The 25,854-nt window shown below is 43.0% G+C and overlaps 1 protein-coding gene across 1 annotated transcript in view; it reads left to right on the top strand.

Moving 5' to 3' along the window:
- The window catches only part of LOC139530510 (ALK tyrosine kinase receptor-like), a 745,539-nt gene that overhangs the window by 611,900 nt on the left and 107,785 nt on the right, over positions 1–25,854 (top strand). Inside the window, exons 6-10 of the mRNA XM_071327001.1 lie at positions 4,271–4,402; positions 13,662–13,799; positions 14,300–14,403; positions 17,083–17,255; positions 18,931–19,025. Coding sequence (XP_071183102.1) covers positions 4,271–4,402; positions 13,662–13,799; positions 14,300–14,403; positions 17,083–17,255; positions 18,931–19,025 — 642 coding nt within the window. The remainder of the gene's footprint in view (positions 1–4,270; positions 4,403–13,661; positions 13,800–14,299; positions 14,404–17,082; positions 17,256–18,930; positions 19,026–25,854) is intronic.

Below are 25,854 nucleotides of genomic sequence, written 5' to 3'. Positions count from 1 at the left end.
CATGTCTGTGCGTTGTTCGTGTTTCATTTATTAATTAAATCACTCACTCCCTGAATTTCCTTCCCGACTTTCAGCGCACACCGTTACAAAATAATGCCTCACCTAAGGGAAGCATCAGGGAGCGTTTATTTTTTTTTGTGTCAGGTGGAATGATGTCGGGTCCGGGAGCCGCAATAGGTTTTCATGCCTCAGCCAGATCGCCAGGCTCCCCTGCCTCCGCTGGCTCGTCAAGCTCTCATGCTTCAGCCTGCTCGTCAGGCTCTCTTGCCTCAGCCGGCTCGTCAGGCTCTCATGCCCTCCCCGGATCGCCAGGCTCTCCTGCTTCCACCAGCTCGTCAGGCTCTCGTGCCTCAGCTAGATCGCCAAGCTCCCCTGCCTCAGCCGTCTGTCAGGTTCACGCGTCCCAGTCGGCGACAGGTTCCCGTGCATCAGCAGGGGTGACCGGTCCGCTCCTAATCCCCGGGATCGTCCCCTGGGTTGGCGTCATGCGGCTGGAGCCGAACGTGCCGGGAAGGGGGTACCGTCAGTTATGCTCTCTCTCCGGGCGCTATAGGTCGCCATGCTCCTGCGTCTCAGCCGGATTGACAGGTTTCCTGCGCCTCTGCAGAGGTGACCGGTCCAACTCCTGATCCCCGGGATGGTCTTTTGGTCAGCGTCCTGCAGCTGGAGCCGCGAGTCGTGGAGGGGGTACTGTCACGTGTGCTCCCTCTCCGGCCTCTAGGTCACCAGGCTGCTCGTTATGGCGCACACCTGTCACCATTGTTTCGCGCACCTGCGCGTCATCACTCACCTGGACTCCATCACCTCCCTGATTACCTTCCCTATACATGTCACTCCTTTTGGTTCCTTCCCCAGACATTATTGTTTCAGTTTCAAGTCTGTGCGTTGTTCGTGTTTCGTTTATTGATTAAATCACTCACTCCCTGAGCGTGCTTCCTGACTCTCAGCGCACTTCAACACTGACAACGGTGCCTCTGTGGTCTACAGAGTATCCACAGTCTTCCATCCACTGGGAGGCCATCAGCTCATTATCTTCAAATACATTGAAATGGTACTGCCACAAATAAATATTCATTTCAGTTCATTTTGACCTGGGATGCTACTGGCTGTGATGTTATTGTCGGTTCAGCATTAACACACTTATAGAGCAGAGTCCCCATAGGCAGATTCCGGTGTCATTCAAAAATACCAATCCTTTTCCCTTCTCCTGGTGAAGCCATTTGTGTGTGTTCCCAAATGTGAGCCATGTTTTGTTTTTGTTTTTTTGTTAAGATGTGTTAAAGATGCACGTTTTTATTGTTAGCTAGCCACCGCTCTGAGGTAATTCGCTAGCATTGACAGAAGTTGTGAAACGGAAAGACAAACACAATTGCATTTGAATGGAACTGGGTCAAGTGGGCGGGGCTACATAAGGCGAAAACTAAAAAAAATTACAAATTCTAGTTATCATTACATTTACATTTAAGTCATTTAGCAGACGCTCTTATCCAGAGCGACTTTATTATTTATTTACGTTACTTACGTAAATAATGGGTGATGAGATGGAATAATAAAATAATAAATGATGGGTGAAAATATGATCACTTGATGAGAGAACAGCGTGTGCCGCCTGAGGCAAGGAACAGAGCGCATGCTTTTTTTCCTCGACTTTTTCAAATAGTCAATAGACTATCGTCGCATCACGCAGCTTTATTTACTTTATTTACGTTATCGTCTTTGAGTGTGGATTGTATTATTTTACATACTGGATGGACTGGTTACCTTATGCTATGCTCCAAACTTTATATCCATGAGTCTTTTGAATAGCCTAGTAATAGGGCATTTTTTATATTTTCATAATTTATATGCTGGCATTACCTTTAGCTACAGAATATCTCACTATCGTGCGTTTCCATCTCCTCCTCCTCTCCTTCATTTCTTTCTCAAGCGTGCAGAAACAGGGGCTGTCAACAGTTTTATTACATATGTTTCGTTGTGAAAACATGTTAGTATCGATGTTCCTGAACAGATTTCACTGGGTTTCCCAAATGAAGCACTGGGTAGCTGCAGGAACATGGTTGGAGTGCCCATGGCATATCATGGAATATCACCTGTCACGCAGTGAGAGGCTGCATGCTCCTCAAACAGTGGTTGATGCATGAAGTGAAATAAGTGTTCTTATAAGCCCAGACATTTCTTTATGCTATCCCGTGGGAAAGTTTTGATGGTTGCTACTAAAAAGAGGAGGATCCAAGCTGCTACTGTATTTGTTTCTCTGCTGCAGCACTATAAAACCTGAGTAGCCTACCCGGCTTAAAAACAAAATGTGGGAAAGCGACCTCCATTCGCTAATCGATTGCATATGGATGTCTTCTTACCCCTGCCCTTGTGCCTGCCCATTTGATATTAGTAAAGACAACATCAAATTGATGGGTGAAAATATGATCACTTGATGAGAGAACAGCGTGTGCCGCCTGAGGCAAGGAACAGAGCGCACGCTTTTTTTCCTCGACTTTTTCAAATAGTCAATAGACTATCGTCGCATCACGCAGCCCATGTACTGAATGTTTTGATTTCTAAGACATTCTAAGGTTTGTATCGTTCCCAACTAAATTCGCCCAAAAACTCTAAATGTAGCATACAGGACCTGTTTCAAATTATCACTTTTATGCTCAACATAGCCACTTCATATGCACACTTGCATATGGGAAAAATGCCCTTTTTATTTTATTCAGTTCAATTATATTATTCTTACTATAGAATAATTTAATTAATTTGCATGACAAAATAAGACATGACAGCCATAGCCCCAGCCACACTCCTACTAAACTATGCCTCCAGTCTTCTGATCTGACCCGCTTAGTCATATCTCAATAACTCAGTACCAAAAACCCAGCATCAACAACCCAACCGTGCTCTTTTTAAAGAAAACAACCGAACCAATTTGACCCAAAGCCTGCAACCCAGCAGTTGGGTCAACCAAACAACCCAGCAGACACTTCTATGCTGTACAGTTGTAGGGCTATTCAGTGATGATCCTGGAGGGCCGAAACATTTCACTTTTTCTTTCTCCCTGGTAGTTCCTTGATTCTTGACTGGAAGTTGACAGCTTTTGTACAGTATCTGTTGGAAGAAATGCAGTTTGGATCTCTTCTCCTATACATTTTCTTCAGTTACCCTGCTGGTTTGAATTTTTTAGGGTGAAAAACCCAGCAGCATTGCAGTTCTTGACACATTCAAATCAATTTGTGTTTGTCACATGTGCCGAATACAACAGGTGTAGACCTTACTGTGAAATGCTCACTTACAAGCCCTTAACCGACAATACAGTTAAAGAAATAGAGCTAAGAAAATATTTACTAAATAAACAAAAGTTTTAAAAAATTATCAAGAAGTAACAGAAGAAAATTACATAACAATAACGAGGCTATACACCAGGGGGTACCGGTATCGAGTCAATGTGCAGGGTACATGTTAGTCGAGGTAATTTGTGAAGTGACTATGCATAGATAATAAACAGCGAGTAGCAGCAGTGTAAAAACAGAGTAAATAGTCCGGGTGGCCATTTGATGAATTGTTCAGCAGTAAAATGGCTTGGGGGTAGAAGCTGTTAAGGAGCCTTTTGGTCCTAGACTTGGCGCTCCAGTCCCTCTTGCCGTGTGTTAGCAGAGAGAACAGTTTATGACTTGGGTGACTAGAGCCTTTGACAAACTGGTACGCCTATCATACCCCGTTCACAGGCACTTAAATATTTTGTCTTGCCCATTCACCCTCTGATAGGCACTCATACACAATCCATGTCTCAATTGTCTCGAGGCTTGAAAATCCTTCTTTATCATGGCTCCTCCCTTTCATCTACACTGATTTGAAGTGGATTTAAGAAGTGACATCAATAAGGGATCATAGCTTTCCCCTGGAATCACCTGGTCAGTATATGTCATTAAAAGAGTATGTTCCCAATGTTTTTTACACTCAGTGTATGTGATCTGGCGGTGGCAGCAGTATCGCAAGACTAACCTCCAGCACTCATTGCTCTGTGTTTCTATCTCTCTATGATTTTTCTAGATTCCTCCCCGTTCCACAACAACATGGGAGCATATCATATGTAAAAGTACATGTGTGTGTATATCTATGCAAACTACACTTTTCTGTTGTAAATAGTACATCGTAGCAGTTTTGTTTACGGTGTCCATTTCATGGCACCCTCAAGCCTCAACCATGTCATTGTGATGATGATTCATTTCTCTCTGTTGACAGATGTGTTTCTGTCTCTCTCTCTGCTTCTCTCCAGATCTCTCCCCTTTCCACAACATCCCCCTCCAGGGCCAGTACCATTGTCACCACGGCCCGGGGGTCCCTCTGGGACAGTTGTGTGACTTCACGATGGACTGCCCACTCGGCGACGACGAAGGGGACATGTGCAGTGAGTACAGCTTATCTATTCTGAACCAAAATATAAACATGCAACAATTTCAATGTTTTTACAGAGTTACAATTCATATAAGGAAATAAGACAATTTAAATACATAAATTAGGCCCTAATCTATTGATTACACATGACTGGGCAGGTCCAGTCACATGACTGGGCAGGTCCCCACCCACTGGGGAGCCAGGCCCAGCCAATCAGAATGATTTATTTTGCAACAAAAAGGCTTTATGAACATTCAATTGAACAAATGAACATTAAATTATCTGGCAACAGCTCTGGTGGACCTTCCTGCAGTCAGCATGCCAACTTTATGCTCCCTCAAAACTGGAGACATATGTGGCATTGTGTTGTGTGACAAAACGGCACATTTTAAAGTGTGCTTTTATTGTCCCCGGCACAAGGTGCACCTGTGTACTGATCATGCTGTTTAATCAGCATCTTGATATGCCACACTTGTCAGTTGGATGGATTATCTTGGCAAAGGAGAAATGCTCACTAACAGTGATGTAAACAAATGTGTGCACAACGTTTGAGAGAAATTAGCTTTTTGTGCGTATTTCTGGGAATTTTTTTTTTCAGCTCATGAAACATGGCACCAACACTTTACATGTTGTGTTTATATTTTTTGCTCAGTGTACTTCACCATTGGACTGGGTCTGTTGTGGGTGATGGAGGTTGAAGGCTGTTTGTGTGGGTGGGGGTAGGTGGATGGGGGGGGCATATCGCGTGCGCCGAGTCATCTTCAACCTTGGTAGAGCGGCAAAATAGATCAGGCAGAGCTCCTTTAATGAAGATGTTGTGCCCCGACTGCCTGCCATTACACAGCTATGGCTATGTACCAAATGGCAGCCTTTTCACTATATAGTGCACTATTTTTGACCACAGCCCTATACAGTGACATTTGTGACGTAAGCCCACAACTACGGCTGCCTGAACTTACTTGACAGAGGCACTGCAGAGCGCCGTCAGAGCATACATGTTTCCCACGCCGATACCATACGTCACTAGCATTTCTCACCCTTAGAATGTTTCTGCGGTTCTTATTTTTCGTTTTACGGAACACATTTGTTTTCTCAAAGGAACAGTTTTATGCCAATGTTGGATTGGCTGGACGTCTGTGTGCAGGGGCATCATGCCCATTGAAATGCACAGGCCACAGTTCTTTTAAATTGTACAATATAGAAGATAATGCATCTTTAAGTCATGATTAATTAAAATAGGTTTAATTTGGCCATCAATGCACCCTCAAAAGAATTAGGTACATGACGTGTGTGTATGTGTTTGTATGTGTGTTTGTGTGATGCGTAAGCGTGTGTGTATGTACGTGTGTGCGTGCGTATGTGTGCAGTTCATTATGCATGTATAGTACCAGTCAAGAGTTTGGACACACCTACTCATTCAAGGTTTTTTCTTTATTTTTACTATTTTCTACATTTTAGAATAATAGTGAAGACATCAAAACGATGAAAAAACACATATGGAATCATGTAGTAAAATAAGTGTTAAAACGTATAAAAATATATTTTATATTTGAGATTCTTCAAAGTAGCCACCCTTTGCCTTGATGAGAGCTTTGAACACTCTTGGCATACTCTCAATCAGCTTCACCTGGAATGCTTTTCCAACAGTCTTGAAGGAGTTCCCACATAAGCTGAGCACTTGTCGGCTGCTTTTCCTTCACTCTGCGGTCCAACTCATCCCAAACCATCTCAAGTGGTTTGAGGTCGGGTGATTGTGGAGGCCATCAATCCCCTTCGTGGTCAAATAGCCCTTACACAGCCTGTTGAAAGACAAATGATAGTCCCACTAAGCGCAAACCAGATGTGATGGCATATTGCTGCAGAATTCTGTGGTAGCCATGCTGGTCAAGTGTGCCTTGAATTCTAAATAAATCAAAGGCAGTGTCACCAGCAAAGCACCCTACACCATCTCACCTCCTCCTCCATGCTTCATGGTGGGAACCACACATGCAGAGATCACCTGTTCATCTACTATGCGTCCCATGAAGACACGGCGGTTGGAACCAAAAATCTCAAAGTTGGACTCATCAGACCAAAGGACAGATTTCCACCGGTCTAATGTCCTTTGCTCGTGTTTTTTTTTAGCCCAAGCATTTCCCTTCTTCCTTATTGGTGTCCTTTAGTAGTGGTTTCTTTGCCACAATTCGACCACAATTCTCCTCTGAACAGTTGAGGTTGAGGTGTGTCTGTTACTGTCACGACTTCCGCCGAAGTCGGTTTCTCTCCTTGTTCGGGCGGCGTTCTGCGGTCGACGTCACCGGTTTTCTAGCCATCGCCGATCCACCTTTAATTTTTCCATTTGTCTTGTCTTGTTTTCCTACACACCTGGTTTCAATTCCCTCAGTATTAGACGTGTATATAACACTCTGTTCCCCTCCATGTCTCTGTGTGGAATTGTTTGTTGTTTCGTGTATGTGCACGCTAGACTGGTATGCGCTGGGTTATGTTAACCCATATTGTGTTTTGTGTTCTTAGTGCCGTGTGTTTTGTTCGCCGAAATAAAAGGCTCCTTTGGCTACCTAACTTCTGCTCTCCTGCGCCTGACTCCCTTACAGCCAGTTACGCATACCTAACAGTTACTTGAACTATGTGAAGCATTTCTGAGACTTGTAACTCTAATGAACTTATCCTCTGCAAATCCTGGTTGAAGACAGCAGAGGTGTATTTAGAGGGCAAGTTGGTCAGGATGAAATCTATGAGGTTACGGATTTAGGGTTGTACTTGGTAGGTTCCTTGATAATTTGTGTGAGTTTGAGGGCATCTAGATTGTAGGACGGCCGGGGTGTTAAGCATATCCCAGTTTACGTCACCAAACAGTACAAACTCTGAAGATAGATGGGGGGCAATTAATTCACATATGGTTTCCAGGGCACAGCTTGGGAATGACGGGGGTCTATAACAAGCGGCAACGGTGAGAGACTTGTGTCTGGAAAGGTGGATTTTAAAAAGTAGAAGCTCGAATTGTTTGGGCACAGACCTGGATAGTATGACAGAACTCTGCAGGCTATCCCTGCAGTAGATTGTAACTCCGCCCCCTTTAGCAGTTCTATCTTGTCGTAAAATGTTGTAGTTCGGGATGAAAAATTCTGAATTTTTGGTGGCCTTCCTAAGCCAGGATTCAGACACGGCTAGGACATCAGGTTTGGCGGAGTGTGCTAAAGCAGTGAATTTAACAAGCTTAGGGAGGAGGCTTCTGATGTTAACATGCATGAAACCAAGGTTTTTACGGTTACAGAAGTCAACAAATGAGAGCACCTGGGGAATAGGAGTGGTGCTGGGGACTGCAGGGCCTGGGTTAACCTCTACATCACCAGAGGAACAGAGGAGGAGTAGGATAAGAGTACGGCTAAAGGCTATAAAAACTGTCCGTCTAGTGCGTTCGGAACAGAGAGTAAAAGGAGCAGATTTCTTGGCATGGAAGAATAGATTCAAGGTATAATGTACAGACAAGGGTATGGTAGGATGTGAGTACAGTGGAGGTAAACCTAGGCATTGAGTGACGATGTGAGAGGTTTTGTCTCTAGAGGCACCAGTTAAGCCAGGTGAGGTCTCTGCATTTGTGAGGGGTGGGACATCTAAGGCATGTTGGGCATTTCTGGAGGCTCTACAGTGAAATAAGACAATAATAACTACCCAAAACAGCAATAGACAAGGCATATTGACATTAGAGAGAGGCATGTGTAGCCGAGTGATCATAGGGTCCAATGAGCAGCAATAGGTGATTCAGGGAGCTGTTCAGTAGTCGCTACTAGGCGCGCTGAAGACACGGCGATTCACACAGCTAGCGGGTCGCGGCTAGCAGATGGGCCTTCAACGACGTAGAGCCTGTTGAAACCACCTCGGACCAATAAGTCGGCAGACCAGACCATAGATCGGCGGGGCTCTGTGTCGGCAATAAAGGGTCCAGGCCAATTGGCAAAAGAGGTATTGTAGCCCAAGAATTAGCTGGTAGACCTCTTCGGCAAGCCGGGAGATGGGCCTAGCTCGAGGCTAGCTCAAGGCTAACTGGTGCTCGAGGCTAGCTCAAGGCTAACTGGTGCATGCTTCGGGACAGAGGCGTTAGCCAGCATTAGCCACTCGAATGCAGCTAGGTCAAAAGGCAGGTATTGACTGCGATGATCTGGTGTAATGGACCAGGGCTTGCGGAAAAAATCCGGTGAAGAGGTAGAGAAAAAGCAGTTCAATATGCTCTGGGTTGGTGTCGCGCTGTGCAGACTGGCAGGTATTGACCGAGCTGAAGCTGGCTGGTGTCCGAGTTAATGGTGAAGACCGCTAGCAGTGGCTAACTGACTACCAGCTAGTAGCTAGTTAGCTGGCTAGCTTCTGATGGGTGTTCCGATTCTAAAGTTTAAAAATAGCAGATCTGTACCACATTGGGTGAGGCAGGTATTCAGTTCATGCTTTGGATTTGATTGGGGCAAATCCAATACAACACATTACTACTACTCTATTTTCAAGCATAGTGGTGGCTGCATCATGTGGGGAGTTTTTCAGGACAAGAAAGAAATGGATTTAAGCAGAAGCAAAGTCCTCAAGGAAAACCTGGTTCAGTGTGCTTTCCACCAGACACCGGGAGATAAATTCAATTTTCAGCAGGATAATAACCTAAAACACAAGCCCAAATTAACACTGGAGTTGCTTTACCAAGAAGACAGTGATAATGTTCCTATGGCAAGACTTGAAAATGGTTGTCTAGCAATGATCAACAACCAATTTGACAGAGCTTGAAGAATTTTGAAAAGAATAATGGACAAATATTGTACAATCCAGGTGTGCAAAGGAGTATGAATACTTTCTGAAGGCACTGTATATAATTGCATGTGTGTCGCTGTACATATCTCTGTAAATAAATTTTAAATGATTTCCAGGAAAAACATACAGAATGTTAATTTCCCCTAAATTAATCTCCATTCATGCATATGTATATGAAGCTGACCAGAATTAACATTAGCATGCCTATGATGGCCACTCCCCTGTGCCTATAGGTCAGCGAACCATGGGGGCTAGCGAAATAAGAGGCTAACGTGAGGGTTCAAATCCCAGGCCTGATGGCTTTTTCCCTGCTAATGATCCTAGTACCTATCAAGCTTCCAATGCCAATTAGACTAGCACACTAACCCAGTGGGACGGTGTACATTTGAATGTGGCGTGTGCTGGAGATGCCCCAGAGAGACCGACCATTGCATGACAGTGGTAATTAATCACTACTGAAAACATGAAATGCATGGAGATCGGTAGACGTGGCAGCCAGAGGTTACACAGCTTGGGATTCACTGGAATTGTTGATCCCGTTGTCTTTGTACAGTGAGTGACTTGAGAGGTGTGCATAACAAATTATTTGGAAGCTCGTTACCCATCCGAAGCTCCCTCTTTGTGGCAACTTCTCTGTTGTATCTTATCTTCAAATAGTGCCAGTCAACCCTGTCAATTATGGAGTAGTTATTTATCAGTGGTTACGATAACACTAGTTACATCATTGATCTCATTTAGTGGATTGACTCTGTTTGACATGAGAAGTAGAAAGCACTGTACATTACTCGACTTCTCATGTCATAAACAATGGATCTATTAGTCACCTGCCCTTTTCCGCTCAAATTATGTCCTGAGGATTGCAACGTGATGGTAAGCACAAAGTCTATTTGTGTTGGGAATTAGAGCTCGCTCTCCCATGGCTTGCTCTCTCCTTCCCTCCCACCTCTCCCTCTCTCCCCCTCTGTCCCATCTCTCTCTCCCTCCTATTTCTCTCTCTCTGACCCCTCTCTCTCCCTCAGTCACTTGCAGTTGTGCCCTGCATTTGTGCCTATCTACCCTCCCTGAGACTTTCGCGACTCCAGAGTCCCAAAACACAACGTGTTACCCTTCGGCATAACCTATTCCGTATGATCAATCCATAATTTATATCAAGAGGACTTTATGGCATTGATATTGAATATTGAAGATGGGGGGGTGGATTCATTTTTACACATCCGCCCGTTAGAGGATCGAAGACTATGCTGGTCGATGTGTTTACAGTCGTAGGTCCTCATTTCCATCCTCCCTTTCTCGCTCTGCCTCGCCTCTGCAGACGAGTCGCAACAGTTGAGCAGAGGCTTCACTTATCAACGATCGGTGGAAGACAGAGATGTAATTGCATTCGTGGCCACTGATGCTGATTTTGGTGGTGTGCGTTTGTGTGTGTGTCTGCATGCATGTGTGTGCGTGTGTTTGTGTGTGCATGAACGTTGCGTTCCCTTCCCTGTGAGGATCTTTGAGTCTCCTTAATTGTGTCATCCAGTGCCAATTAGTGTAGAGAGAACAAGTTACAGAAGGAACTATTTCAGCATGGGAACAAACTGCAGGAGTGGTACAGGCCCTTAAAGTGCTGGAGCTAGCAGCACACATCCTTGCTGTGATGACTACTATGTGAAACAGGTCAAATTGTCCTACTTAGAAGCCTTGGGCAAGTATCTTCCCCCTATGAAGTGGCTTTTCGGCAGCTATATATCAGTGGCGGTCGGTGCCAGTTAAGATGAGAGATTCTTTTTTTGAGCATGGCCTTATTTCTATTACAGCATATTGGATGACTGTCATTCATATTCCATTCACCCAGCTCAATGTGACATCGATGGGTTTAGGCTACTACGTGATACTTGAATGTTCCCTGTACCCACCATGAGGTTGCTACAACCTTTGAATGAAAATGTACAACGTAGCTGCACAGGTCGAGAGAATTTTGAGTAATCAAGGTGACAGACAGTGGCACATTCAATGCTGCTTTGCACTCTCTTGCCTGTAGCTGATCTAGGGTGTAATCGTTAGTCCAACAGTTGCAAACGAGAGTTTCTATTGGACAAATTCAGGTATGTTTATCCCCGTTTTGTTTAGTTTGCTTCCATTTGAATACACCCCTGATCACATACAAACACAGTTCACTTTCGTAGTTGCCACATACAAACAGTTCGTTGCATATATATAACTCCTTCTCGCATCTATCCTACACGCTCTCCCCCTCTCACCTTTTCCCTTCGCTTGTGGATTTCAGTGCACAACATATCAGCTGTCTCTGACCAGGCGAAAAAACCTTTCCAAGCCAAACCTTCATATCATGACCACTAACCGCTTCGCACAGCCTACATCGTTGCCACGTATTTGGGATTTCGTATTCATTAGGATCCCCATTAGCTGCTGCAAAAGCATCAGCTACTCTTCCTGGGGTCCACATGAATCAGAACATAATACATAATACAGAACATTATTAGTCAAAGATTGAAATACATACATTTAAAACATCACACACAGCCTACATATCAGTACATGCACACAATATCTAGGTCTAATACACAGTACAGTGCAAATTACAATACAAGATATATAAAATGGCTGTGTCGCTTCACAGTCCCCTTTGTGCAGTAAGGTGTTCTTTTATCAGTTTTTTTTAAACTGGTTTTATTGCTAGCTTGAGAAACCTAGGGTGGCAGAGAGTTCCATGTAGTCATGGCTCTATTTAATACTGTTTCCCAGCCTCTGTTCTGGACCTGGGGACTGTGAAGAGACCTCGGGTTTCATGTCTTGTGTTGTACTGATGAGTGTCTGCACTGTTTGCCTACTGCTTAACAGTTCGGTACCTTCAACACATCAACACCTCGCACAAAGACCAATACGGATGCAGTCAATCTCTCCTTAACTTTGAGCCAGGAGAGACTGACATGCATGTTACTGACACTTTCCCTCTGTGTACATAAGTGTGATACGTGCTGCTTTGTTCTGGAACAACTGCAATTGACCTATGTCCTTCTTTGCCACACATGACCACGTCACAGTCAACATAGCTACTAGAACTAGCGCTTTAGTAAAACCCGCTTCAATCATGCAGTACAGTGTACAGTCAGCAGCAAGTAGTTACCCGGTGGCAATACATTTATAAAACCAACCGCCTTGGATGAGGTCCAGTGTTGGAAAGCCATAGCCAGCTAGGTAACATAGCATCCCTCTCTGTTTGAGCTGGGTGTTTGAGTAGGCTAAACTAGCTAGCTGCATTTGAAGCTAGCTAAGTAAGTGAACGTGAAAGTGTAAAAAAAATATACTACGAAATCTCTCTCGCTTCTCCTTCATTTTGGAATAAATTCATTTGTTAAACTGTTCAACTATTGTCTTTCTCTCTCTTTGAGTCAAATACTCACCACATTGTATGCACTGTATTGCTAGCTAGCTGTAGCTTATGCTTTCAGTGCTAGATTCATTCTCTAATCCTTTGATTGTGTGGACAACATGTCCGTTCATGTTGCAAGAGCTCTGATAGGTTGACGTACTATGTAAGTCTATGGACGGGGCTGCGAACCAGGAGCCTCCTAAGTTTTATATTGAAGTCAATGTATCCAGAGGAGGACACAAGCTAGCTGTCCTACGGCTACACCACGGTGCTACCCTCCAGAGTGATGTTGAGGCAACTGTAGACCTTCATTTCAACAGTGTTTTTTAGTCAATTATTTGGTGACGTGAATATATTTAGTATAGTTTTATATAAAAAGGATAACTTTGTTAGTTTCCCTTTTTCTTTTTTCACTGAGGAGGATGGTACTCCCCTTCCTCCTCTGAGGAGCCTCCACTGCTATATATAAAGTGCAGTCGCCAATTGACAGCAGGCTTGCATCACCAAACCTTTTTTCTATAATTTATTTTTCATCCTCCCCTTTTCTTTCTCTTCTCTCTCTTCGACTCATCTCTTTCAGATGTGTAAAAGTTGGTTGGGCGCCCCCCCCCCCCCTTCTTGCTCTTTCTCTCACTTTTTCTGAAATTATTAGCCCCTGTATTTTTCCTCCTCCTTCTGGTCTCTCCCCTTTCACCCTTCCCTCATCCCCCATCCTTCTCTCCTTCCCTTCATCAGTCACTCACTCACTCACTCTTTATAAAGCACTGGGACCAAAAGGATTAGCTCCATATTTTCTCTCCTTCTGCCCCCCTTCTTCTCCCGCACTCCCGCACTCCCCCTCACCATCTCTAGCCGTATGCTCTCAATTTTCTCTCTGTTTCTCCCATCCTCTCTCCCTCTGCCCTTGCTACTGAGACACTCCTCTCATCATGTCCTCCTCTCTGATGTTCCATCTCTCTCACTATCTGTCTGTCTCTCTCTAGGTCAATTGAGATCTCTCTCACTATCTGTCTGTCTCTCTCTAGGTCAATTGAGCTACAAGGCTACTCACCTTCTTCTCCTCTTTCTACCTCTCTCGGTCTCTCTGTCTTTCTCTCGCTCTCAGGTCAGTTTCTCAACGGCAGCTATTGCTCCTTCGAGGATGGCGAATGCGGTTGGCAGCCAACAGCGGCCAAGGGATCCTCCTGGAGGCGTGTCCACACCCCGCCAAAAGGGGTGCGGCCCAGCTGTTCATCATCCTCAGGTGAATCATCCATTCGGATATCGATAACACAAGCCCTGTACACAACCCCTAGCTACCGCCGAGGCAGTCTATTACCCCTAAGGCACTTGTGAAGATCTGAAACGACTGGATAGATGTAAGGTAATATGTGGAAAAAGTATAAACGAAAAAGTGGAGCTGAACCATATTGCTTATACAGTACCAATCCAGTTGTTTCTGGACTTGGTCGTCATCAATTTACTGTATGCCTTTAGTGGCTGTAATGCAAAGTAAGGCCTATACTGTATGCTCAAATTCGGGCATAACAGAGAAAACACAACCTCTGTTGTTATCATTCACTGGAACTTTTATGTAAAATCTGCCGTGTCATTGAATTTTTGTTGTTGTTGCAAAGCAAAGATATTTAACTGGTTTTCTGTGTGTTTACGTACTTGTTTGTGTGTGTGTGTGTGGGTGCATATACTCTTCTGTTCTGTCTGTTTATTTGTTTGTGTGCATGTATGCGTGTGCGTGCGTTACAGGTGCCATGTTCAGTGTGGACGGAGGGCAGTCCAAGGGTCATCAGGTGTCAACGTTGCTCAGGAGCCCTCTCTTCCCCCCTCCCCTACGGAACTCTCGATGTGAGGTGAGAGCCCTCTCTCTCTCACACACACACACACACACACACACACACACACACACACACACACACACACACACACACACACACACACACACACACACACACACACACACACACACACACACACACACACACACACACACACACACACACACAGAGAGATAGACAGATACACACACACCAGACACTCAAAGACACACACACACACACACACACACACCATACACTCAGAGACACACACACACACACACACCAGACACTCAGAGACAGACAGACACACACACACACACACACACACACACACACACACACACACACACACACACACACACACCATACACTCAGAGACACACACACACACACACACACACACACACACACACACACACACACACACACACACACACACACACACACACACACACACACACACACACACACACACACACACACACACACACACACACACACACACACACACCAGACACTCAGAGACTCAGAGACAGACAGACACACACACACAATGCCCTCCCGTTGTGTGCACATTTGGAGACTCAGCTTTGGGTAATTATAATTAAGACGCATTGCACAAATAGTTCAGATGTAGTCTTTTAAGTCTGACCAACCAGACTTACACACAGGGTTGTTTATTTATTATTTCCTTTATAGGGCACTACTTTTGACCAGGACCCATGTAGGGAATAGGGTGCCATTTGGGATGGAGACACAGAAAGTGTGGAGCACAAACAACAACATGAATGAATGGACAGACTAATTATGTTCGACAGGAGAGTCTGGAAGAAAACAGGCAGTAATAAAAATAGAAAAATAGAAAACCTGGAATAAAAATAGAGCAGTATTACTATTGAAAAACAAAGTTCTAGATGATAGCAGGATTGCCGAATGACTGACAATTATTTGTAGGTATAATGAGCAGAGCTCCCCTTACTTCAGGAAATTAATTCAACTAATGGATTTTAAAAGTTCTTGTTGAATATCTTGAACCAATATCTCTCAATTTAACTATTAGTTTACCTTGTAAGTTGCCGGAAAACAAACAAACAGAGACAGACAGACAGACAGACAGACAGACAGACAGACAGACAGACAGACAGACAGACAGACAGACAGACAGACAGACAGACAGACAGACAGACAGACAGACAGACAGACAGACTCATGCACCCACGCACGCTTGCACACACACACACACACTCACACACATTTACACTGGCCTGGAAAGAGCTGCAGTGGACAGGTGAGGGGGAGCGCAAGTGGAAGCTTGCACTGCTTCATTAATCATTTCTCAATTTAATCAATTCATTGAATTCAACTATTTCCTGAATGGACAGATTGCATGAAATTTGATCCCAACCCGGATAGTGGCGGGTTAGCAAGCTATCATGGGGATTTCCCAGAGATTTCCAGACACGAGGTCAACCCCAAACAATAAGAGGCTGGCGATATTGAATGCATTATTCGTGCCTTATTGGTCAGTCTGCGACCAGCGGGATTGTCAGTCAGGTCTAGACAGGGTGAGTCCACGGCTATGGTTGTAAGCATCCGCCTCTTTATAGAAGGTGTCTGGCAAGTGGGCCCCGATATCATATTTAGAGGTATTTGGTATGGTGTCCATATTAAGGTGTATTTTGGAGGTGGGGGAAGGTCTGTTGAAAACGGAGTGAACAGGAGAGAGAGAGGAGTGTGTGGATAAGCACGACTAGAGAGAGAGAGAGAGAGAAAGAGGAAGAGATAGAAAGATAAACAGAGACGGGGATATCAGTCCTGAACTGTGCTCGCGGCACCGCTACAGCCCAGCTAGCCGCAGTCAGTGGTTCCTTGGCAAGGGCCCAAAGATTAGCACCTCAATCTCTCCCCTTACACGACCCCTGAGCTGTCCAATGTACGGTGCCTGCCTGTCGGGTTCTGTCTGACGCAGGACCCAATCTCAAGAGTAGATTGGCTTGGTTATTAGTTGCAGATCATGCCCACCTCGAAGTAATGCCCGGCAAACACTGTTTGACTTCTATAATCTTGATGTCGGGGGAACTTCTCACAGTTTCACAAAGGTGAAATCTGGATCAATGATTATTGAGTGAGGGGGATGGTGCACTGCGATAGAATACCTCGTACTACATCATTGAAATTATAGTTACACAGTTTATCAGAGGGAAACCCTATTCGTCACCTGTGCATACTGGAGAGACAGAAAGATAGCATTTAGACAGGTGGAATGTTGTGCAGTTCGTTTGAGAAGAATATGAGCAATATGAACCGGGAACTTTGTACAGCAAAGTGTACAGCTGAGACAATTGATGAATCTGCAGTTGTAACTTTCATGAAATAAAGACAGATACGGCTCCTGTAGTTTTATCTAGTTACATTTTTTTATAGTCAAATGTCTTCCCTGAATGCCTGGCTGGATGAAGACATTTCAGGTTAAAATGTTGCATTTAATAACACTGGGGAACATTCAACAGAGTGCAGGTGTTTATCTTCATGATGTACCCTGCAATTGCAAGTAACTGGCCGTGCGTACACTACTTCTAAACTAGTAATCATGACAGTATAGCATCACCATCTGATGCGTTCAAACAAATGATTTGAGATGTCCATGTGTGTCTCCGTCAAGTCCTATTCTGGCTCATAATACTCATACTTTTTTTTTGATCTCCCCGACAGGTACGGTTCTTGATGTGTTCTGGAGGTGGCCAGAGAGGGGCACTGTCTTTGTGGCTGGTGGAAAACAGCACACGGCCAGAGGAGCAGCGCAGACTGTGGCACTCTGCCAACGAGCCCAAGACCAAGAAAGGCTGGAGGCGCATTATCGTTCCTCTCTACGGACTTGTTGACTGGTACGGCGGATCAATTTGGTCCATTGACAGAGAGACAAGTGATTATGGCCAATCCCAGCCTTAGGCAAACGAAGTGAAGTGTATGAATATTTAACAGGGTCAAAATAGGGCACTGCATCATTAGATGGTGAGGTTATAGACTCATACTACAGTTGAAACACGCACCATGTCAACGCGTAAAAGAACCTGCAAACCACAGAGGTGCATGTGCTTTGTGTATTCTTTTGGGATGAAAGAAAACACATGTAGCCTCCTCAGGTCCAAAGATGCAGTAATGAATAGCTTTTCTCTTCAGTTCTTCCTTCCGAATGCAGATTTTCAACATTTACATTCCAGGTTAAAACCCTCCCTTTCACCCTCCCAATAGGTCCACTTGCCTTGTACGGTGAATTCCATATTCACCTTATCGCTCACTGTATCACTTGTTTAAAAAACAAACAAACAAGGAAGTGAAAATCTATACAGAGGCCTCCACTCACCTGCCTTTTCCTCCAATTAGCTACGGCACTTGCTTTTTCAGTTATTCACTGTGAGGAGCTGAAATAAATCAAATAAAAAAGCTCTATGACTTGTTTCATCTCTGTGTGCTTGATTGAGCACTCTCTATCGTCGGAGCCGGGGCTAATCCCAATCCTCAGAGAGTTATTATATTTTTATTCACGGTTTTATGGAGTTTGTTCTGCCCACGTTCTTCATTAAAATGCGTGTCCTTACGCCTTATGAACTCGCCCGGACTCGAGGTATAACCTTTGGTCTGGATCTCTGGAATATAGGCAGAGGAATAGGGAAGTCCGTGGATAAAGGTTAGGTTGTAGTAGCGACCCATGTTGTTGGACCGTGAAGGGCAGTATGGAAGTAGATGAGGGCCAAGTTAGGAGTTAAGTTAGGATTTACTTTTTCAACCTTTTGGGTACTATGAAAAAGACGGCCAACACTTCCACCTTAAATATTACTTAGATGTATTCTCAATCAGGAGTCACAATGGACGCATTTCGACCATGAAGTCTTAATTGACCTTTCCACCAAGAAAATGCCCAAATTTTGAAGACATTTTTGTAACGCAAGATGGGAGGGAAAAGATGAGTGTGTTGATTTTGATAGGATTTTATTCTGTAACAAAGTCAAATGAAGCGTGCGGATGTCTTCAAAGTTGTCTCTCTACAGTAGTCTGTCATGTATCTTCTCTGTTCCCTTTGTCTCACCATTGCACACCAAATAGCATGAGCAAATTGAAGGGAAAAGAACAGTAGCTACCTGAAATTCACTGTGCATCAGTGTGCTGTCTATTTGCCGTTATCTAATAGAACACTATAGTACGGGCAGAAGTCACTCATTCTCTACATGAGGTCTTTATGACATGTTCTCGTACTGGCAGAAAAATCTATGTGATCAACAATGTTTCTTTTGAAGTATGTAGTTGTGCTAGTAGAATATTTGAGTTATGTCATGTTTTAACTCCTTTATGTACTAATTCCAGTAGAAAACTTGAGTCGAGGATGAGAAGGATAAGACAGGGATATCATTACGCTCAAGAAACTTTTTGCAAGGATATCTACACTCATTAAACATACTCTATCTTTATCTTGTCCTAGACTTGAATCTGCATTGGGGAAAGGCATACTTCATCTTCAGCTCATACTAGAGTTGAATGAGATCAGATTGTGTTTCTCCTCAGGTTCTGGCTCCAGTTCAGTACTGACAATGGATCAGGTCCAGGATCAGCGATATGTCTGGATAACATCTCCTTCAGTATGGACTGCTTCCTGGCCTGTAAGTATTGTTGTTTAGGGTTGTAAACAACATCTTCAGATTGTCAAAAGCCGTAGACGATTTAACCCTTAAAATGATTTCAGAACAGATTCTTATTTACAATGTCAAACATGAAATAGAAATTAGAAAGTAATTTAAAATGTTTACATCATTTAGCTGACGCTCTTATCCTGAGCGGCTAGGGCTAAGATTGTTCACCTAGTCAGCACGGGAATTGTAACTCAAACCCTTTGCTTACCGGCCCAACTCTCTTAAACACTTTAAAAAATTTGGCCCGTTTCAATTTTTCAATTGTAGTCAAGATTCTAAATTAAAAATGTTCATTGGTACCACTGGTGCTCCAAACGTTAAAAATGTAGGGTCACAACACAACATCCAGGAGCAATAATTGTTTAATTGATTGAGATATAGCATATTTGGCCAAAATTTATTCTAGCTACTTTTGAAGCACACGTGCTCTAAAAATGATTTGAAACTGGGTTGTTCAATCCCTGAATGCAACGGGTAGCACAGGTACAACAAAACATTTGTTTTTACTGCTCTAAGTACTTTGGTTACCAGTTTATAATAGCAATAAGGCACCTCGGGCCAATATACCACGGCTAAGGGCTGTGTCCAGGCACTGTGTCGTGCATAAGAACATTGTACACTCTTTAAGAGTGTCAAGTTTGTGAGTGACAACATGCAAGAAATCAGTCATTCATTCATTGCTATGATCATTGATCTTCTAAAGAAACTATCCCTTTTCATTTCTTTCTGTGCCCCCAAATGTATAGATACACTGGTAAAGTAACCAGGTTGTTAGCTTGATAGCTAATGAGGTAGTTTATGAACAGGGCCTAAAAAATAGTCCACCAGCCACTGTGGCAGAAAGAATCTACCAGCCACTCAGAATTTTTACCAGCCAATACATTATTTGCCATAATAAAAAACTGTTTCCAGGTTTCAGATTTCCCCCATTTTTTTTAGGTTTTCACTCTCAAAATCACACATTAGAAATAGAAACACAACAAACTTTAATGTTCTAAGTCCACAACAATGCTTAAACCAGATCAGAAGACCAAATAGGGCTAACTTCTGTATACCACCCCTACCTTGTCACGACACAACTGATTGGCTCAAACGCATTATTAAGAAGTAAAGAAATTAAAGAAATTAACTTTTAATAAGGCACACCTATTAATTTAAATGCATTCCAGGTGACTGCCTCATGAAGCTGGTTGAGAGAATGTCAAGAGTGTACAAGGCTGTCATCAAGGCAAACGGTGGCTACTTTGAAAATATATTTTGATTTGTTGAACACTTTTTTAGTTACTACATGATTCCATATGTGTTATTTCATAGTGTTGATGTCTTAACTATTATTCTATGATGTAGAAAATAGTAAAAACTGAGAAAAACCCTTGAACGAGTAGTTGTGTCCAAACTTTTGACTGGTACTGTATATATACTGTATATATATATATATATATATATATATATATATATATATATATATATATATATATATTCTTAAAGGTCAAGACTTGGCTGACCTTTCCCGCTTTATCCATATGGTAATTGAGATGTTATATCAGTAGAGAAACAGCAACACATGACACTCACGTCTCTAATCAGCAGAAAATATGCTGTATATCCCTCACTCTCTCCCTCACGCTCTGAAGTATCTGTTTGAACTGGTCCCACCTGATCTTGCCTCCTCCTGACTACCTTCCAATTTTAAGAAATGTATTTTCAGTGCGGCCACTTGAGTATCTGGTCAATAAAATGGATAATCTGTGACTGTGCCCAGAATAGCAAACTGGGGAGCTCTGAAGCTGTTGCCGCTTGGAAGACAGACAGGAAGTCACAGTCATTAAGACAAAACGGGTGGGATTTAACCGACTAAACTCAATTACAGACAGAGACTAAATTACGTTCTGGGGGGTCGTTTCACTGCTTCATCTGCCTGCTTTGAATTCAACACTCAGTGAGGTTGTCACCCAACAAACCGGGAACATTCCCAGAACATTAGCTAAGATTCCCATTAAGTTCTAGTTAGGGTTTTAGCTAACATTGGGATGATAACATTTAAAGAATGTTTTTGACAACAAAATCTTATTTCTTTAGGTTTTATAAAAAATGTCATCAGAATGTTCTCCTAACATTTGTTAGATTGTGGCAAATCAAGCTTCGCCCCAGCAGTCTCCGGTGGGTTTCGGTCAGGTTGCCAGTGCCCTGGCCTGCAGCTTTACACTTCTCCAGAGTATGCTCACTGAGTCCCAGTGGTATCTATTTTCACAGTAAAACGAGTCCTGTATCGACATAACCTGAAAGGCCGCTCAGCAAGGAAGAAGCCACTGCTCCAAACCAACCATAAAAAAGCCAGACTACGGTTTGCAACTGCACATGGGGACAAAGATCGGACTTTTTGGAGAAATGTCCTCTGGTCTGATGAAACAAAAATAGAACTGTTTATTCATAATGACCATCGTTATGTTTGGAGGAAAAAGGGGGATGCTTGCAAGCTGAAGAACACCATCCCAACCGTGAAGCACGGGGGTGGCAGCATCATGTTGTGAGTATGCTTTGCTGCAGGAGGGACTGGTGCATTTCACAAAATAGATGGCATCATGAGAAGGAAAATTATGTGGATATATTGAAGCAACATCTCAAGACATCAGTCAGGAAGTTAAAGCTTGATCACAAATGGGTCTTCCAAATGGACAATGACCCCAAGCATACTTACAAAGTTGTGGCAAAATGGCGTAAGGACAACAAAGTCAAGGAATTGGAGTGGCCATCACAAAGCCCTGACCTCCACCCTATAGAGAATGGAACAAGCGTGAGCGAGCAAGGAGGCCTAAAAACCTGACTCAGTTACACCAACTCTGTCAGGAGGAATGGGCCAAAATGCACTCAACTTATTGTGGGAAGCTTGTGGAAGGCTACCCGAAACGTTTGACCCAAGTTAAACAATTTAAAGGCAATGCTACCAAATACTGATTGAGTGTATGTAAACTTCTGACCCACTGGGAATGTGATGAAAGAAATAAAAGCTGAAATAAATCATTCTCTCTCCTATTATTCTGACGTTTCACATTCTTAAAATAAAGTGGTGATCCTAACTGACCTAAGAAAGGGAATTTTTACTAAGATTGTGAAAAAATAATTATTTTAAATGTATTTGGCTAAGGTGTATGTAAACTTCCAACTTGAACTGTACTTGAGTTCTGCCTCTCAGTCAAAGTTGCAGTGAGGTGTTTTATATGCAGACCACCACCCGTTAGATTGATTATGATATGGGCCCATATCAAAGCATCGGGATATTACATTTACAGAAACCTAATCTTTTAAATATAGCAGTCAAAAATCAACTATTTAAAAGAATCATGCTAGTAATATCACATTACATTACACATTACATCTTATTCATTCCTTTACACTTGTGTGTATAAGGTAGTTGTCGTGAAATTGTTAGCTTACTTTTTAGCTATTACTGCATGGTTGGAACTAGAAGCACAAGCATTTCGCTACAGTCGCATTAACATCTGCTAACCATGTGTATGTTACCAATAAAATGTGATTTGATTTGATACATGAATATTTCGGTCATTTAACAGACACTCTTATCCAGAGTGACTCAGTCAGTGCAATCAATTAAGTTGGTAAGACAACCACATTTCACAGACATTGCAAGTAAAACTTTCCTTTAAAAAAAGCAACTATCAGCAAAATATTAAGAAAAGATGACTGCAAGTGTTAGTGCAAGAAAGACAAGCACAAAAGCAACACAAAACAGCATATATGTGTAAATAGGATCAGTTTGGTCATAAAGTCAGTCTCATCCAAAACGGAGATTTACGACATGATAGGAAAAAATGGTATGTCACGCAATGAAGGGTACCATAACAGTTTTCCTTGGGTAGGGTTTATTTCAATCCTGCCCACATGCCCACACCTAGCATCACCCAAGTAATCATCCATTTGGATTGCAGTTGCACATGACCTGATCAAATTGTAAATAGTCAATTTTGTTTGAAATTTGATAACCCTATAGGGCTAGTTAGGAACCATCAGTAAATTACACAATGTACGTGGGACACGTAAAAATCATCTGTCCTCAGTTGCAACACTCACGTACGATGGACAAATCTCTTTTTGGCAGATGCCAGGAGAACGCTACCTGCCCGAATGCATAGTGCCAACTGTTTGGTGGAGGAGGAATAATGGTCTGGGGCTGTTTTTCATTGTTCGGGCTAGGTCCCGTGGTTCCAGTGAAGGGTATTCTTAACTCTACAGCATACAATGACATTCTAGACGATTCTGTGCATCCAACTGTGTGGCAACAGTTTGGGGAAGGCCCTTTCCTGTTTCAGAATGCCAATGCCCCCGTGCACAGAGAAAGGTCCATACAGAAATGGTTTGTCGAGATCGATGTGGAAGAACTTGACTGGCCTGCACAAAGCCCTGCCCTCAACCCCATCGAACACCTTTGAGATAAAACTTAACACCAACTGCAAGCCCGGCCTAATCGGCCAACATCAGTGCCTGATCTTACTAATGCTCTTGTGGCTGAATGGAAGCAAGTCCCGCAGCAATGTTCCAACATCTAGTGGAAAGCCTTTCCAGAAGAGTGGAGGCTGTTATAGCAGCAAAGGGGGGATCATCTCCATTTTGATGTCCATGATTTTGGAATGAGATTTTCAACGAGCAGGTGTCCACATACTTTGGTCGAGTAGGGTATTTTAAAAGGTCAACAGCTCCAAATTTCAATAACTTAAAAACCTCAAACTGCTTATAAATTGTAAAATTTCATATACAAATACTGAACGCATATAATGAGACAACGAAAATATATATTGTCCCATTTACATTGTGTAATTTGTTGACAGTCTCTTACTAGCCCCAGGGATAGGCTATCCAATGTCAAACCAACTTTGCCACAGTCCCACACGAGCAGGCTGAAGGTAATTGGCAAAATAAGTTGGCTAGCACTAGCTCTCTAGGTGACTTCATAACCTAGTTAAGCTGTTTCAAGTTATCTAAAAGGGTGTGTGACTGTAACTGTGTACTGTTTTGACAGAGTGAATGTCAAACGCTTGCCACGTGCAAACACACAAACACAAAAGACACCCACATTAAGCCACCCCTCAAGACTTTGTTTGGCTTTGGCCATGGCCGCTGCATCTCTTAATGACCAAGCCAAAAAAAACGAGGCCAATAATTAAGCATAAAATCACTATGTTGTCGATATTACTAAAAAGATTATCTTAAATATTAACTGTTTGTGTTGACCTGACAATCAAAATGGATGTCTTTCAGGGTTTGGGTCTTGAGTAGAATTCTACAGTCAGTGCATGGCTAAGACCGAAAGGCATGTACTGTACTTGAAACGGTACGTACCGCACACAGCCATGGCGGGAGCCCCTTACCATATTATGATGAACGAGAGCAGTTCAGCTCGAGGACGTAGTGATGGCAGAGCCAGGTCGGGGGAACCGAGGGGGGAGGGTGTTTTTATGAGATTATTAAAGAGACAAAAATGAAAGGTAGCCATTTTTTACAATGTCCCATAATGCCTGTGGAACGATGCATGGAGGAAAAGGGGATTATGAGTTTTTTGGGCGAGCCGGCACGAGCTGGCAAGCTGACATGACGCGGGGAACAAATGTGGCCTGTCATCATAATTAAGAAACATGCAGTTGGCTCTCAACTTGATATTCAGATGAGCTAGTCCCAAACAGAGTCCTCGATGCATTTTCCAGAGATGGATAGATTATGTATCTGGAACAGAAAGGCGCTGTTCTTTCAGAAGCTGCTCGGTGGTAAGTAATACAAAGGACCAACTTTAAAGGAAGTTGTCTAAATTAGTGGCAATATGTTGGAAGAAAGGGCCAGCCCTACTTCATTCTTAATTTTAAAAGACAACTGATTGACCATCTTGAGCCAAAGCAGAAAATGTTTTGATATCATAAGCTCGTTCCAGTTTTTAACTCTGCAAGACATTTAATATAGAACAAAATGCCCACTACTCTAGCAGTGGCTTCACTGCTAGAAGAAAAGGCGTGAAATAGAACCAAAAAGGGTTCTAGGGCTAGCTTCGTATATGGCCCTGCAAAAGGCTCTATCTAGACCTGCAAAGCACCCTTTTTAGCAGTATACTATAACCCATTGGTTAGTTGATGACTATGGACACTGGTCTCTTGAAGGACCATCAATCAAGTTTATTTATTAAGTCCTTTTTACAGCAGTTGTCACAAAGTGCTTATACAGAAACCCAGCCTAAAACCCCAACGAGTAAGCAATGCAGCTATAGAAGCACGGTGGCTAGGAAAAACTCCCTAGAAAGCCAGGAACCTAGGAAGAAACCTAGAGAGGAGCCAGGCTCTGAGGGGTGGTCAGTCCTCTTCGGACATTATAAGAGTACATGGCCATTAAGGCCAGATCGTTCTTCAAGATGTTCTAACCTTCATAGATGAACAGCAAGGTCGTCAAATAATAACCACATACAGTGGCAAGAAAAAGTATGTGAACCCTTTGGAATTACCTGGATTTCTGCATACATTTGTCATAAAATTTGATCTGATCTTGATCTAAGTCACAACAATGGACAAACACAGTGTACTTAAACTAATAACACACAACTTATTGTATTTTTCTTGTCTATATTGAATACATAATAATAAATATTCACAGTGTAGGTTGGAAAAAGTATGTGAACCCCTAGGCTAATGACTTCTCCAAAAGCTAATTGGAGTCAGGAGTCAGCTAATCTGAGTCCAGTCAATGAGACGAAATTGGAGATGTTGGTTGGAGATGCCCTGCCCTATAAAAAACAATCACAAAT

Source organism: Salvelinus alpinus, chromosome 9 (assembly GCF_045679555.1).
Source record: "Salvelinus alpinus chromosome 9, SLU_Salpinus.1, whole genome shotgun sequence".
In the NCBI taxonomy this organism is placed as follows: domain Eukaryota; kingdom Metazoa; phylum Chordata; class Actinopteri; order Salmoniformes; family Salmonidae; genus Salvelinus; species Salvelinus alpinus.
The sequence above is the reverse complement of the archived record's forward strand: the minus strand, read 5'-3'. Positions and strand labels throughout refer to the sequence as shown.